The sequence below is a fragment of the Puntigrus tetrazona genome, chromosome 1 (assembly GCF_018831695.1).
Source record: "Puntigrus tetrazona isolate hp1 chromosome 1, ASM1883169v1, whole genome shotgun sequence".
Lineage (NCBI taxonomy): Eukaryota > Metazoa > Chordata > Actinopteri > Cypriniformes > Cyprinidae > Puntigrus > Puntigrus tetrazona.
This window is the reverse complement of record NC_056699.1, coordinates 24,570,814-24,583,916: the sequence shown is the minus strand read 5'-3', so window position 1 is coordinate 24,583,916 and position 13,103 is coordinate 24,570,814. Positions and strand designations below refer to the sequence as shown.

Sequence of the window (13,103 nt, the reverse complement as noted above, 5' to 3'; positions counted from 1 at the left end):
CGCTTTATTGTAGCCGCGGGCATCAGGAGTCCTCATTGCATATAAATTACAGTAGAGGGAAGTGATTATTATAACACCCCCCCCCACCCAACACCACCACCCCACCAATACCACGGAAATGAGATAATTGAGTGGAGGACAAAGGGCTGGTGGTGTGAAGAAAACGCTTGTTGGTAGCATTCGCAATGTTTTTGGGCAACATAAGCTAATTGAAAAAATGCAACTCTGCCTACATTTTTGCAAAACTCCAAAACTGTGTCTACACATTAAATGTACTGCAGTTTTCATTTTTCAATAACGGGCTTATTTTAGCATAGTTCCTCGATTTGTAAAGCTAATACATTGCATCAAATACTTCATCCCGTATGTATGGCTTTTCTGATATTGTAAACTTGCTCGTTAGTGTACCTGGTAAAGCACTGCATTTGTGCAAAATGCTAGGGTATGCTAGCGAAAAAAAGCATGATTTTTTTGGATTTATTTTCAATTTGATGGTCTCTTACGAACATTTTGTTGACAATATTTGCACCTGCATGTCAACTAACTTTCATGAGTGTTAGTAGAGTATTAGTAGACTGTTAGGGTTAGAATAAGTTGACAGCTACCTACAGTCAATACAGTCTTTTGTAAAAACATTGATTTATATTTAAATACTATTTTTGGGCTGGTCCATAACCCATTTTGATCTAAATGTATACTCCTACTTTTCATTCATTCATTCCAAATTTTGTAAACTCCATGACATTTGGCATTTTTTTACAATTCCACGATTCAATACGCGTTTTCCACATCACGGATATCGTAGGGCTCTGTATGTGTTAGAAGCACAGTAATATAATTTCACATTATTTTTCCAATGAGGCTGGGTTAGTTTTGGTAAGCAGAGCAAAGGATGCTTTGCTAACAGAGCTGGTTTCAGGTTAGGAAAGTCGTGTCTTTATGGTTAAACTCATTCTGGGAAAATTCAGATAAAGGGTTACCAGCTGAGCATTAGTCTTCAGCTTTTTGTACTGATTGGCCGAAGTAGCGCTGCTTTCTTGGAGAGGGTTGAAGTGAACAGTGTCCATTTTGTCTCCCGACTCCCAAATTCCCGAACTCTGGCTTTTCGCTCTTTCCTCTGGATTTTCTGCAGGCCCTCAGCCAGCTCCAGTTCTGCACAATGAAATTTCTTTTAAAACCACATCTGAGGGGCTCGAGAGGCAGGCTTGGCCAGACCTGCTTATAAAATCCTAAATGGACATGCTTCTTTTCAATCGGCACCGCCTCTCTGCAAATATGAATAGAAAGACCTAAGCCTATTATTTTTCTTCAAAATAAAAGAGGGAGCGGGGGGAGGTAGGTCCGTGCTATATCCTGCCGCCCCGGCCTGTGAAAACTCCGAGATCTTGGGGGATAAATCACCATGGCACCATCCGACCCGGGTTCCTGTGGTCAGCCGGGGTGTCCGGCCACTTCCTGGTCGGGTTGAGGGAAAGTGTTTTAGTTTAATACGCCATTGAATCGGGTTGGGACGGGGTGGTGCAGCTTGTGATCTCAAACCACCTGGAAGGGTTTGAATGGCCTTGAGTGGCGGTGAATCACCCTGCGTGACTTTCCTTTAAAACCGCGGAAAGCCAAAAGCACCAAACCCTCTCTGCATTTATTAAAGGCAACCACATTTTTGGAAAGCTGAATGTATTTTAAATGTGACATTTTATTTCTCTTGCCTTATTCCGGAAGAGCAAATGCTTTTTTTTTTTTTTTTTTTTTTTTTTTTTTTATTTTTTATTTTTTTTTATCGAGGTTGTGCCTCCAGGGGCCCCTGCAAATTGGCACGGCAGTCTCGAGGTTCCCTGCTGGAATTTCAGCTTCATGCAATGCACCGAAATGGCAGTTTATTAAGAAGTTGAGAGAAATGGGCTCTGACAGCTGCGACTGAGAGGACCTAAAAGAGGCCCCGATCGAATAAGGTGGAACGCTAAGTGCCAACTCCCACTTTTCATGGCTGCCATAAAGTCAAGAACCCTGTACTGACGTACCGGAGAGTCGCGGTGTCTTTTGTATGATGCCTGCGTGGACTCCTTAACGCGAACTGTTTTAAGTTCTTCCTCTGCTCTTCGGTATCTCTTTTTCTCCTTTACTCGGAGACAGAGACTAGGGGCTTAAATGAAAAATATGCCTGCCTCTTATCTCTCTCCCAGAGGAAAAGCCAATAAGAGCTGAGAGGCGTAAAATGAAGAGGGGGTAAGGATGCTATCATGCAGTCTTCCAGTGAGGGCCTTTCTCAGCCGCTACTGCCCCCCAGTCACATATTAGTAATGAGGCCGAGTCAGGGATAAGGTTTCCTTAAGGTAGGATAAGACCCTTTATAAAACTACTTGTCCAGATTAGCCACCACCTCTGACCAAGAGTTGAACTATTTAAACCACATACTGGACTTGAACTACTAATAGGTTACTTTAGTAAAAAAAAAAAAAGTAATTAATTAAAATAAATGTTATTTATTTGTGATGTTTTATTGTAAAACATCAACAGAGGTTTTATTTTATTATTGTTAACTGTCTAATATTGTTTACATTTTTCTGCATACAACTATTTTATTTTATTTTTTCATTTGAATCATTAGTTTTTTTTTTTTTTAAATCATCCATCATTAATCACAAGTAGTTTATACAATTAATCATCTGCCTTTCCATCGGCATCAATCAACATTTTTGTGGCCTAGAGTCTGACCCATCATAATAATTGCCAGTATGACTCATGAATATTAATTAGGCATATAATGTTCGCCCAATACCAACTTTTGAGTTTGTCCGATTGACTGCAGATGTGACCGGCTGGCAGAGGATTGTTCCTGGTCTCAAAACGGATATCTCAGCTGGATACAATTTGTTTCCTTTGCACTGAAGTGAAGCAAAGTTTTTAAAACATATATGTTTAAGTTATTATTACCCAAAAAGCAGGGTGGAATAACCTTTGGAAAGTGGTTAATTATAATAGTTGCTACACCCCTAGTTAATTTTGCCAAATACGACATGCTCTTGGAAGAACGTCCTTGTTGGTCTTGGAACAACATTCCCAGCATATTTTAGGGAATCGCTTGGGTCTTGGGGTTTAAATAACACTATAAACCTTGCTTTTGAAAACATTTGCTTCGGGTTTATAGGGTTTGGGGTAGGGATAGGGTTAGGACTATGTTTGTTTTTCCAGAACCAACGAAGGATCCAGGAACATATCTTACATTTTGAACACAATACATCAAAAAAATATACAATTGCGTATCATCCCAAGAATCCCAAAAATGCTTTGGGAAATGTAGGCGTTTCTCAGAGTGTTGTTGAAAGTTATCAAAGCTCAGATCTTTCCAGAGAATGCCATTCATATCACCGTCCTCCCTCTCGGCTTCTGTCTCGTGTCTGAGAGACTCTGAAATAACGCCCCCCTCCCAAGCGCACTCGCACACACTCCTCCCGGCCCGTGGTTTTACAGCAGTACGTCTGCCGAGGAAATGGCACCATACACCTGCCTCTCTGGCCAATTAGCTGCTCGGAAACAGCAACCTTTGCTCCCAAATTAGGACAAACCGCTCATTCATGCCTGTGGGAGTTTTGCCTGTGGCACGGGTGGGCCGCTTCTTACTCGTCTCTCTTGAGTCGTGCTCTTGAACATTCAAAAACAGCTGAACCTCAGGAACAGCCTGCAATCAAAAACTGATTTTTTTGCATTTAGATTGATTTCATAGGACATTTTGATCATTTTTTTTAATGCTCATGGTTTGATCATAAGCTGCTTTCAAGTCTTCCTGGGAATTTCCCACTCTCAATGAAAAAATTCATGTGTGTTCAAGTGACTTTGGTCAGACTAAATCAGATTTATTAGGTAATTTCTTCATTTTCTCTCTCATTTTGCTTTTCCTAACAATTGCCTCACTAGTGCACTAAATGAACTGCAAAGGCTGTGCATTAAATGTGTATTTCATTGTTCTCATGCTACCACACTATTCAACTGCAAATAGGTTTGCCTACTCATAAACTGGCTAAATCATATTTTTCTTGCAAACTTTATTGCTGTTTTTCATCCTAGCTACACCAGTGTTATTTTAGTATCAGACATTATTATAGTGTTTATATTATCTATTATTTTCTGTTTATTTTCATAAGTTTTAGTCATTTTTTGGTGGTTTTTAGTGTCTGTGTAGTTTTAGTTTATTTCAGTACCTCAAATTAAACATAGAGAGAATGCAACCATATTTTTGATTGATCGATTAGAATGTTATTTTGATGTATTTTAAGTGCTTAACATGTTTTAATGCACCATCTAATTTTCAGTTGAGATGATTCGTATTAAATGAGTTTTCACCTTGATGATTAAATTGATCCAAAGCTCCCGCCTTTCACTTTAGGCTAAATGTAAGTGCAAAGTCACTATTTTAGACACGGGGCAAAAATAGATCATCGGTAGGCCAGGTAAAGGAGAAGCTCACCAATTATCTAAGAAATTGCTACATGTTCTTGAACACTGTGTACTTGATGTGCTTTTGTGGTGTGCTGAGCATTGCTTTGTGAGTCAGCTCAGATCTGTGTGTGTGCGTGTGTGTGTGTTGAGTCCGCTGCTGACGTGATTAACCCTGCTTAGTTCCACCGCAGACGGTCGGGGCTCTGTAATGAACTCCCTTATTCACTGGCTAATGATTCCCTTTGATCTTCAGCCCCGAGACCTCTGGTCTGCCTCTGCCCTGTGGCGTTCCCTCCCTCCCTCCCTGTTTCTCATTCTCTCCTCCTCTAACCCACGCTCTGTCTCTCCCAACCCCCTTCTTTATTCTTTCGGTTCTGCCCCAAAATCCTGCAGTACACAATTCACTCATCATCACTGGTGAGGTGCTCAACTTTGGTGGCTCGTTGCCCATTTGTTATGAGCTTGAATGCCTTGGTCACGTTTTTTTCCCTTTGTGTTTTGCAGTCAAATAAGGTGCCGGTGGTCCAGCCGTCCCATGCCGTTTACCCCCTCACCCCTCTGATCACATACAGCGACGAGCACTTCGCCCCCGGCCCACACTCGGGACACCACCCACAAGACATCAACGCCAAGCAAGGTAAACACGTCAAGTGTTCATTACAAACCATTAAAGTCATTTAAAATCACAATGACACACTGCCATTGGTCAGAAAACAGATATTGTGAAATATAAAACCCTAAATTATAAAGTCGGAATTGCAACTTTAGAACCAACCAAACTTCAATTGTGTGATTACAAAGTCGCAATTATGACTTTTTTATAACGTGTTCTCAGAATTGCGACTTTACATCTCTCAGTTCTGACTTTATAACGCACTATTGCGAGTTTATCACGCAATCTGACTTTAACCCCAAGGTTTGTCAGACAAGACTTAAGACTAGTCCTAGATTAAACTGAAGTCTGAGCTCTTTCAGCTGAAAGAAACTTGCAATGACTGATTTTAAAATTTATCAGTGCTTTTGTTTTGTCTCAAGATGCACCCCACTAATGTTTTTGTCCTATGCATGTTTATAAAAAGTACTTAAATGTCCTAATTAAACTAGACCAAGCCTAAATCTCACAATTGTGATGAAAAGTCTGAATTGCGAGATGGAAACTTTGCATTGACAGAAGAAAGTCAGATTTGTGAGATTAATCTTTTTAATTCGGTATCGGAAACCAGATACAGTATAGGTCAAAACTTTTCACCCCCAAATTAAACATCTCTAATTTTATTGCACCCTTGTGTCTTTCCATACCTGTATGACTTATGTCTGTGAAATATATTATAATATATCAGTATTTTTTGTCAATACAATGGAAGTCAATGGTGACCAAAATTGCTTGGTTCTCCAAAATATGTTCTTTTCTGCTCCACAGAAGAATTAAATGGCAGTTTACATAGACACGAGGCTGACAGAATGTTTATTTTTGGTGACCTTTTCCTTTTCATGCGTTTTAATGTTATTTCCTTGTGTTTCTGTGCACTCTTTTTCTATTATCGCTGATCCGAAGAGACACAAGCTATATACTTGCACTTAATAAGCTAACAGCTCATTCTCACTAGAAACTTATTTCCCTCAAGTCAGTTAAAAGAGGTGGGGTTAAAGTTTAAAAGGGGCGGGGAGGTTTTTGGCAGGCGTTGTTGCACGCGAACCCAACTCCATATGCGCTCCTTCCGGCTAGCGATCACCTCTGTGGCGACCGGCGAGGGAGCGGGCAGACAGGATGTGATGAAGCAGAGGAGGTCTGGAGAGATATAAATAGCCTGAATGAGGCCGCACGCCACCAGCAGATTGGCCAGTGATCCAAAACTTGCTCCGTTTTCATACACAAACACAAACATGGAGTCACTTATTCATCAGACATAACATGCTGAGGGGCGGAATTGAAAATAAAACACTTGTTTCAGAGTAGCCTTTTCAAGATTTCACTTCACTTCGGTCGACGTAAAATCAAAACGGACCCTGTTTACCACTTAAACACACATTCCTGGTTCTGCAGTGTGTATTATTTCAAAGAAAAACAAATGTTTGTCTTGAAATCTTTCATCCTGTGAAATGATTTCTCTTTTCCGCTGAGGTCACCTAGGCTGTGCAGGAGGAGAAATGTTGTTGGCCAGTAGTTAACGCAATAATTCAATACCCATTTCGCTCCTTTTCTGTACACGTGAATCAATGGAGAGTAAAAATGATGAGTTGGAGATGCAGGGGTTGTTTTTAAACTGCACGTTCTTGCTGTGTGTGTGTATGTATCTCTAGGGCTTTGTTGTTGCACGCTGACGCCCCTTTGACAGTTTAATTTAGCCCTAGGGCCTTACTTCACTTCTTCCCTCCTCGATTTAAGTCTTTATACACAAACACAGTCTTGACCTTGGTTCAAATGTGCGTATGCGAGAGCGTGCACGCGTGTGTTTGGAGTGAAGTTGAGAAGCTTAGTACCGCAGGCCAACTGACATCCATAAGCAGCGTGAATCATATCAGCGGGGCTTATTAGAACAGCGCAAAAGCATTCCTAATTATCCCGTGATCCGCTTATGCACCGCACCGGACCGTAGGGCCCGACTGTGATGCCACACTGCTGCTCTCCAGATGTGTCTATCTGACACTAACACGCGCCAATGTCGTTTTTCTCATCCGCTCCTTCTTGAATCCTGTATGCAGGTATGCCCAGGCATCATCCTGGACCGGACATTCCCAATTTCTACCCTCTCTCCCCAGGGGGAGTCGGACAGATGACCCCTCCGCTGGGATGGTGAGCGCACACACGGCCAAACGGTTACAATTAAGAGAACGCTTTTGGTTGACAATCTTGAAAAGAATGGGTTTGAGTGCTCATCGGCAGATCAGGATGTACTGGAGCTACTTGTTTGGAGTTGAAACAATAAAATTAGCTACATAAATTGATATTATATCCAGAAGAACTGGGAAGATGCATTTAGAATTGTATTAATCAATCAATTATTTAATTAATTTATCGATGATTAGGCCATATAATCCAAAAAACTACATTTTTAATAATTGAATTGAATTTTATTATTTTTTTAGCGTGAACTAATAGCAACTAATAATCTGGATAGTGAACGACGCATTAACCCACACACACATTATGCTTTGATCTCAGGTTCTCTCATCACATGGTACCAGGCCCTCCTGGACCCCATGCCACAGGAATCCCCCATCCTGCCATTGTCAACCCGCAGGTGAAACACGAACCACAGCACGACACAGACCTGATGCACATGTGAGTATCCCATTTAGTGAACTGCTAGCGTTCTAGAGCATGCTAAATATACAATATATGCTTATTTTCCCTCACAGCAAATATGTTTACCCTGCTGTCATTATTAGGGATTTTTAGGCTGATATCGTATTTATTTGTGCTCCATTATCTAACATGGTTAACTTAACATTAATTAATCTGTGCATGTTTCATTTTTGACTTAAGTTTACTAAAATGTCAAAACTGGACTTACCGGTAAACATGACACTTCTCATTGATGACACATGCAGGACTTCTCCAATCACTTTGCAAGCTTATGTACGTCTGCGTCCACTTTTGAGTACAGTGCCCTCATCTCAAAATCCAGTCAACAAAAATGATGCATTAAAAACCAAGTTCCGGCCCTACATTTAAAAAAAAAAAAATAAATAATAAAAATTTCACTACTTCTGTTTCATCATGATTTCAGTTTTTAGTGTTTTACTTTTTCATTTATTTAGACACAATTCTCTTGAAATTTGTCATCTGCAATCTATCCGTTACGAGTCATAACACAAAGTATCTGCTGCCAAAACATTTATTATTTTCATCTAAATTCGACCGCTATGAGCCATGCAGTCGGCTTGAGTTATCAGGTCCAGGTCACCAACGGGAGTGAAATACTGGGAGCTGTAGGTCTTGGGAGTCACAGAGTTGGAGGGAATATGAAGGTTTGGTTGCCATTACTGGTGAAGTAATCTCTTTGCATGAAAGCACCCAACTGGACATAATTAAAAGCCGCTGCTAGCTTTTCGGCACTGGCTCCCAGATTGTTCTCTCATGCAGCCCTCCGACTGGCGGCTGGAATCAGACATTCGGCGCTCTCACACTCCGTGGCGTCGCTGTGGCAGCCGCTTTCGCACCACCCTCTGAGCGTTTTCCCCCTTTGTATTTCCCTGTATCACTTAATAATTCTTCCCCATGTTTTTTTTTTTTTTTTTAACTCTTTCCTCCCAGGAAACCTCAGCACGAGCAGAGAAAGGAGCAGGAGCCCAAAAGACCTCACATCAAGAAACCTCTAAACGCTTTCATGCTGTATATGAAAGAGATGCGTGCCAATGTGGTGGCCGAATGCACGCTGAAGGAGAGCGCCGCGATCAATCAGATCCTCGGGCGGAGGGTACGTATCCATCTCGCCGATCTACTTCACAAAGGGGTCTATTGTAGTTAGCAACTCAATTTTACAAGTACACACAAGCTGACGGAAATCAGAAATCTGGGCAGGTAGCGTCTTTAACGCTCCATTTTGGAATTGGCGGCGGGGGGGGGACCGTTAAACATATTTAATGCTTTAACCAAAGCCTCTGCGGTTCGAGGCGGCTAGCCACAGCAAAGGACCGTTTTGCGGCAGTGTGGGGTAATTGCACCCTGACATGGTTTGAAGTAAAGCGCCGCTAAATTGGAACCAGTGTTTTGATATGAAATCAAAGTTTCGTTTTTTTTTCTCCTTCCTTTCTCTCATCGCTGCATATGTTAATCTCTTCATCATGTTCCATTCCACCCCCAGGCACGCGTGCACATGCACTCGCACACATTTACCCACACACACACACACACACACGCACGCACTCAATGTTTGAGAGTTAACAAGGATTTTTAGCCAAACGCCAGCACGCGTCTCTTTGGAAGGAACTTAAAAGTGCATGTCAGTAATTGACTACTTTCCCCTCTCTCTCTCTAATCTCCCTCTGCACCGAACAGTGGCATGCTTTATCTCGGGAAGAGCAAGCTAAGTATTACGAATTAGCCCGCAAGGAACGGCAGCTCCATATGCAGCTTTACCCAGGATGGTCTGCCAGAGACAATTATGTAAGTGTCCACACTAACACACTGCCTGAGAGTGAGAGTTGTGTCATGTGTTGATTGCATGAGAGTAAATATAATGCTTCTCTTTAAAAGTGAAAATATATGCGTATTGCTGTTTGCTTAGTAGTCCAGATGATTACCTTATAAAAATGTGAGTTTGAGGTTATGTCAGAAAAGTCTAAAGGGGTATTTGCTTGAAGTCTGGTGGGACCAAGGGTGTAGAACAAAATATTCACAAGCTAGAAATAAATGGGCCGTTCACCCAAAAATGACAATTCTGTCACAATTTACTTCCAATAGCTTAAAAAAAAACAATATTTTGAAGAAGGTTAGTAACCAAACAGTTGATGGTAGCCGTAGTATTTTTTGGGGTGGGGTACCATCAATTGTTTGGTTACTACCATTCTTTTGTGTAAAACAGAAAAGAAACTATTAAATGTTTATAATAAGTGCTGACACAACGTTTGAGAGAACTTTTCTGTTTATATTTGTTAATAACAAATACATTGGGCTTCATTAGCTGCACAGATTAGAGTAAGTGGCTCATAAAAGCAAATTGCATAGAATTTGTTGATTCGAATTTCATAAAAGGGTTTTCGAAATACAAGCGGACTGAATTTCTGTAAATCGTTTGAAAAAAGATTCTGTACTTGGTTTCATGACTGATTTACATTAATTTGTTCTGATCCACTTTCGTAAATGTACACATGAATTTTGCAAAAAAAATTCTTGCACAAACGTCTGCATTGTGCCAATTTACGTAAAAATACTTTGAGTGATTCGTGAAATAAAGTGGAACGCATTTGTGTAACTTGTTTTTCAATGCTTCTTTGTAAATTGCATAAGAATGGCGCAGTTCGTAAGTGAGGCTCAGAAACATGAGCATGCAAGAAATTGGGAAAATATGTTCTTACATAAATCGATGCTATTATACTAGAATTTTTAAATGACAAATTTTTGTTCGATTTCTGTTCTGCTTATGGACTGTCGATTACTTACCTTATTATGATCATTCTATTAGTTCGTGTGTGATGGTGTGAATGGCCATTAAAAGCTTCTATTTTAATGAGTAACTGCCTTCAGACTGTCACTTCTAAGCTCCCACATGCTCAAGGTTTTCCAGAAGAGACATATTGCTAACCGTTAACTCAATATTATTACATTTATGCAATTAGTCCTTTATTTTATACAAATGTGGCAGATATCAAGGCAGTTAGCTTGTAGAATTCACATCCAAAATTTATGTTGTGATGACAACTTTGGACGCCTAAGTTTTAACCGGCATAAACCTCACTCAATATGAAGTGCCAGGATGTGCTGCTAAAACTAAAACCTGGCTTTCACACTAATCACCAAATGGAAAGGCAACAGGGCTAAAACGAAACACTTCAAAGACAGATGAACTTTCATCTCCACTTATATATTAGTGGTGGGAGCACACTTGTATTTAATAGTGCTGAGGATTCTGAGCGTATCCATGCTCTGTCATCGACGTTTCTACTGCTCTGGGCTTCTTGGTTCTGTCAGCCAGGGCTAGAATACACAGATTAGTGACTGAATAAGTGGATTATCAGACTTTACAGCAGGCAACCAAAGCGTGGCTCATATTGGACTGCAAAATGACAGTGCGGCGCTATCTATACCTATAGTCATCCTGCCAGGGGATTTTGGGTAAGCTACAAATCCTAAAGCAGTCCAGACTTCTCACTCTAGAGGAGTGTTTGTCGTGTCAATTGGAGCAGGGGCAGATGTTTTATTCTTGTTTAACTTTCCGATTGGTGATCAGGCCACACAATCCAGACGAATTAGGAAAGAGTTTCAGATTTCATTTTGGTGATGTGATTGCGCCATTCCATTTTATTGAATTTTTTCATTTTATTTTGATGATGTGAAGGAAAATGTTCAATTTTCAATTTAAATACATGTTGAATTAAATCAACAAACAGCAGACGTATGTTGAAATATTCATCTGGCTATTTTATAGGGGAAAAAAAAGAAGCGGAAGAGGGAAAAGATCCAGGAACCTGCTTCAGGTAAGACTCCTAAACCTCCTACCCCTGCTATAATTTGTCCCGTTTCATTAATGTACGCACTAACTTAGCTTTATGTGACCTAGTTTGTAAATACGGCGGTAAAGTGGTTAATGTTGGGATAGGGCATTCTCAGTATGCTTTCACACAGTCAGTTTCAATCATAAAAGGCTGTTTTTATAGTCGACGTGAACATTCATGAATTTAAATCTTTTTTTGGTTGCCTGAAAATCCACATGTCTGCGGTTTTAATGTTCTGTACGTTTCTTTAATCTGTAAATTTTGCAACGTTACGAACAGTACACCCTCCCCACCACTCCATCTTTCCATCTTCCCCTCACAATTAAGTCTTTAGGATTAGTCTGTTTTAAAGTCCACATGCTTCCATCAGTGCTGCTAACTTTTCTATTTGCCCTTTTAGAAATGCATTAGTGATGTGTGCTTGTACATTTAACAATTCAATGTATATTTGGCTTTACGTCTAAGCAATTTAATTTCGAGCTGTGTATGATGGACAAGTTAAAGGAATAGTTCACACAAAAATGAAAACTCATGTTTTTCCAAATGGATATGGCTTTTTTTTTTCTTTTAAGGAACATGAAAGGTGAATTTTTGGGGAATGAATAGCCTACAAGGTCTGTCAAGCTACTAAATGACAAAGCTCTCTTTTAAAGTGTCCATACGACTAATTTGTGAGAGAACTTTTCAATCCGTTTAATCCAATTCCCTAGAATTAACCTGAATGAATCGAACAACGCATTATTGATAATTTCTCCCTTTCTGTTCAGTGAAAGAAAGAAAGTCGGAAACATTTGAAAAAACAACATGAAAATGATGTGATTATCATTATTGGATGAACTGTTCCTTTAATGAACAATGTTGATGTGTTAAATAGGCCAACAAACTGTTTGTTGGCTCTACATTGACAACTAAGACCAGAGATGGACTTAGGTGTTTTTTGGAGGCACGTCCTGGTAATTAAAAGCTACGATTTCCTGCAGGTACAGGCCAGAGAATGAAAACGGCGTACATCTGAACAATGGTAAGAGCCTCTTCCATACCTCTGGTCTAATTGAGTAATGATGTGGTCAATTCCCTATTTTCTAATGTGCTTCTTGGCAATCAGAAAAAACACGAGACTAATCCTAAAGGCCCACTTTGAGTTCACCAATCAACCATTCACTGTTGTATTGCGAAAGCTGTTGTTTGCATCATGCTAGTGTGTGCTAACATTACAGGGTTTCCTCTTCCGAACACACTGATGAATTGTTGTGACGAGTCATTTTTCTTTCCTAACTCCGTTTAAGGACTCCATTACATCCCTTTTCCTGTAGACTGATGTGTGGCTTGTGGCATTGGGTGGCGCTTTCGTTTTTTTCAGAAGGTCTGTGCTTTGTTTTTATCAAGAACAGTTTGCAAGTGACCGTTTGTTTGAAAGATCACAGAACGGCGTAATCTCGACAAAGTCGGCTCAGAACACAAAGTCCACACTATCAGGTTTCTTTTCTCATTCATTTCTTCCATCTTTAATA

The 13,103-nt window shown here is 40.3% G+C and overlaps 1 protein-coding gene across 2 annotated transcripts in view; it reads left to right on the top strand.

Moving 5' to 3' along the window:
* Positions 1 to 13,103, top strand: part of lef1 (lymphoid enhancer-binding factor 1) — a 38,735-nt gene that overhangs the window by 18,076 nt on the left and 7,556 nt on the right. The window contains exons 4-10 of one of the 2 annotated variants that reach the window (XM_043251014.1): positions 4,939 to 5,071; positions 7,138 to 7,228; positions 7,598 to 7,717; positions 8,693 to 8,855; positions 9,437 to 9,544; positions 11,526 to 11,574; positions 12,573 to 12,613. In XM_043251014.1, coding sequence (XP_043106949.1) covers positions 4,939 to 5,071; positions 7,138 to 7,228; positions 7,598 to 7,717; positions 8,693 to 8,855; positions 9,437 to 9,544; positions 11,526 to 11,574; positions 12,573 to 12,607 — 699 coding nt within the window. In that variant the 3' untranslated portion in view covers positions 12,608 to 12,613. The remainder of the gene's footprint in view (positions 1 to 4,938; positions 5,072 to 7,137; positions 7,229 to 7,597; positions 7,718 to 8,692; positions 8,856 to 9,436; positions 9,545 to 11,525; positions 11,575 to 12,572; positions 12,614 to 13,103) is intronic. The other variant, XM_043251003.1, reaches the window with a different exon arrangement.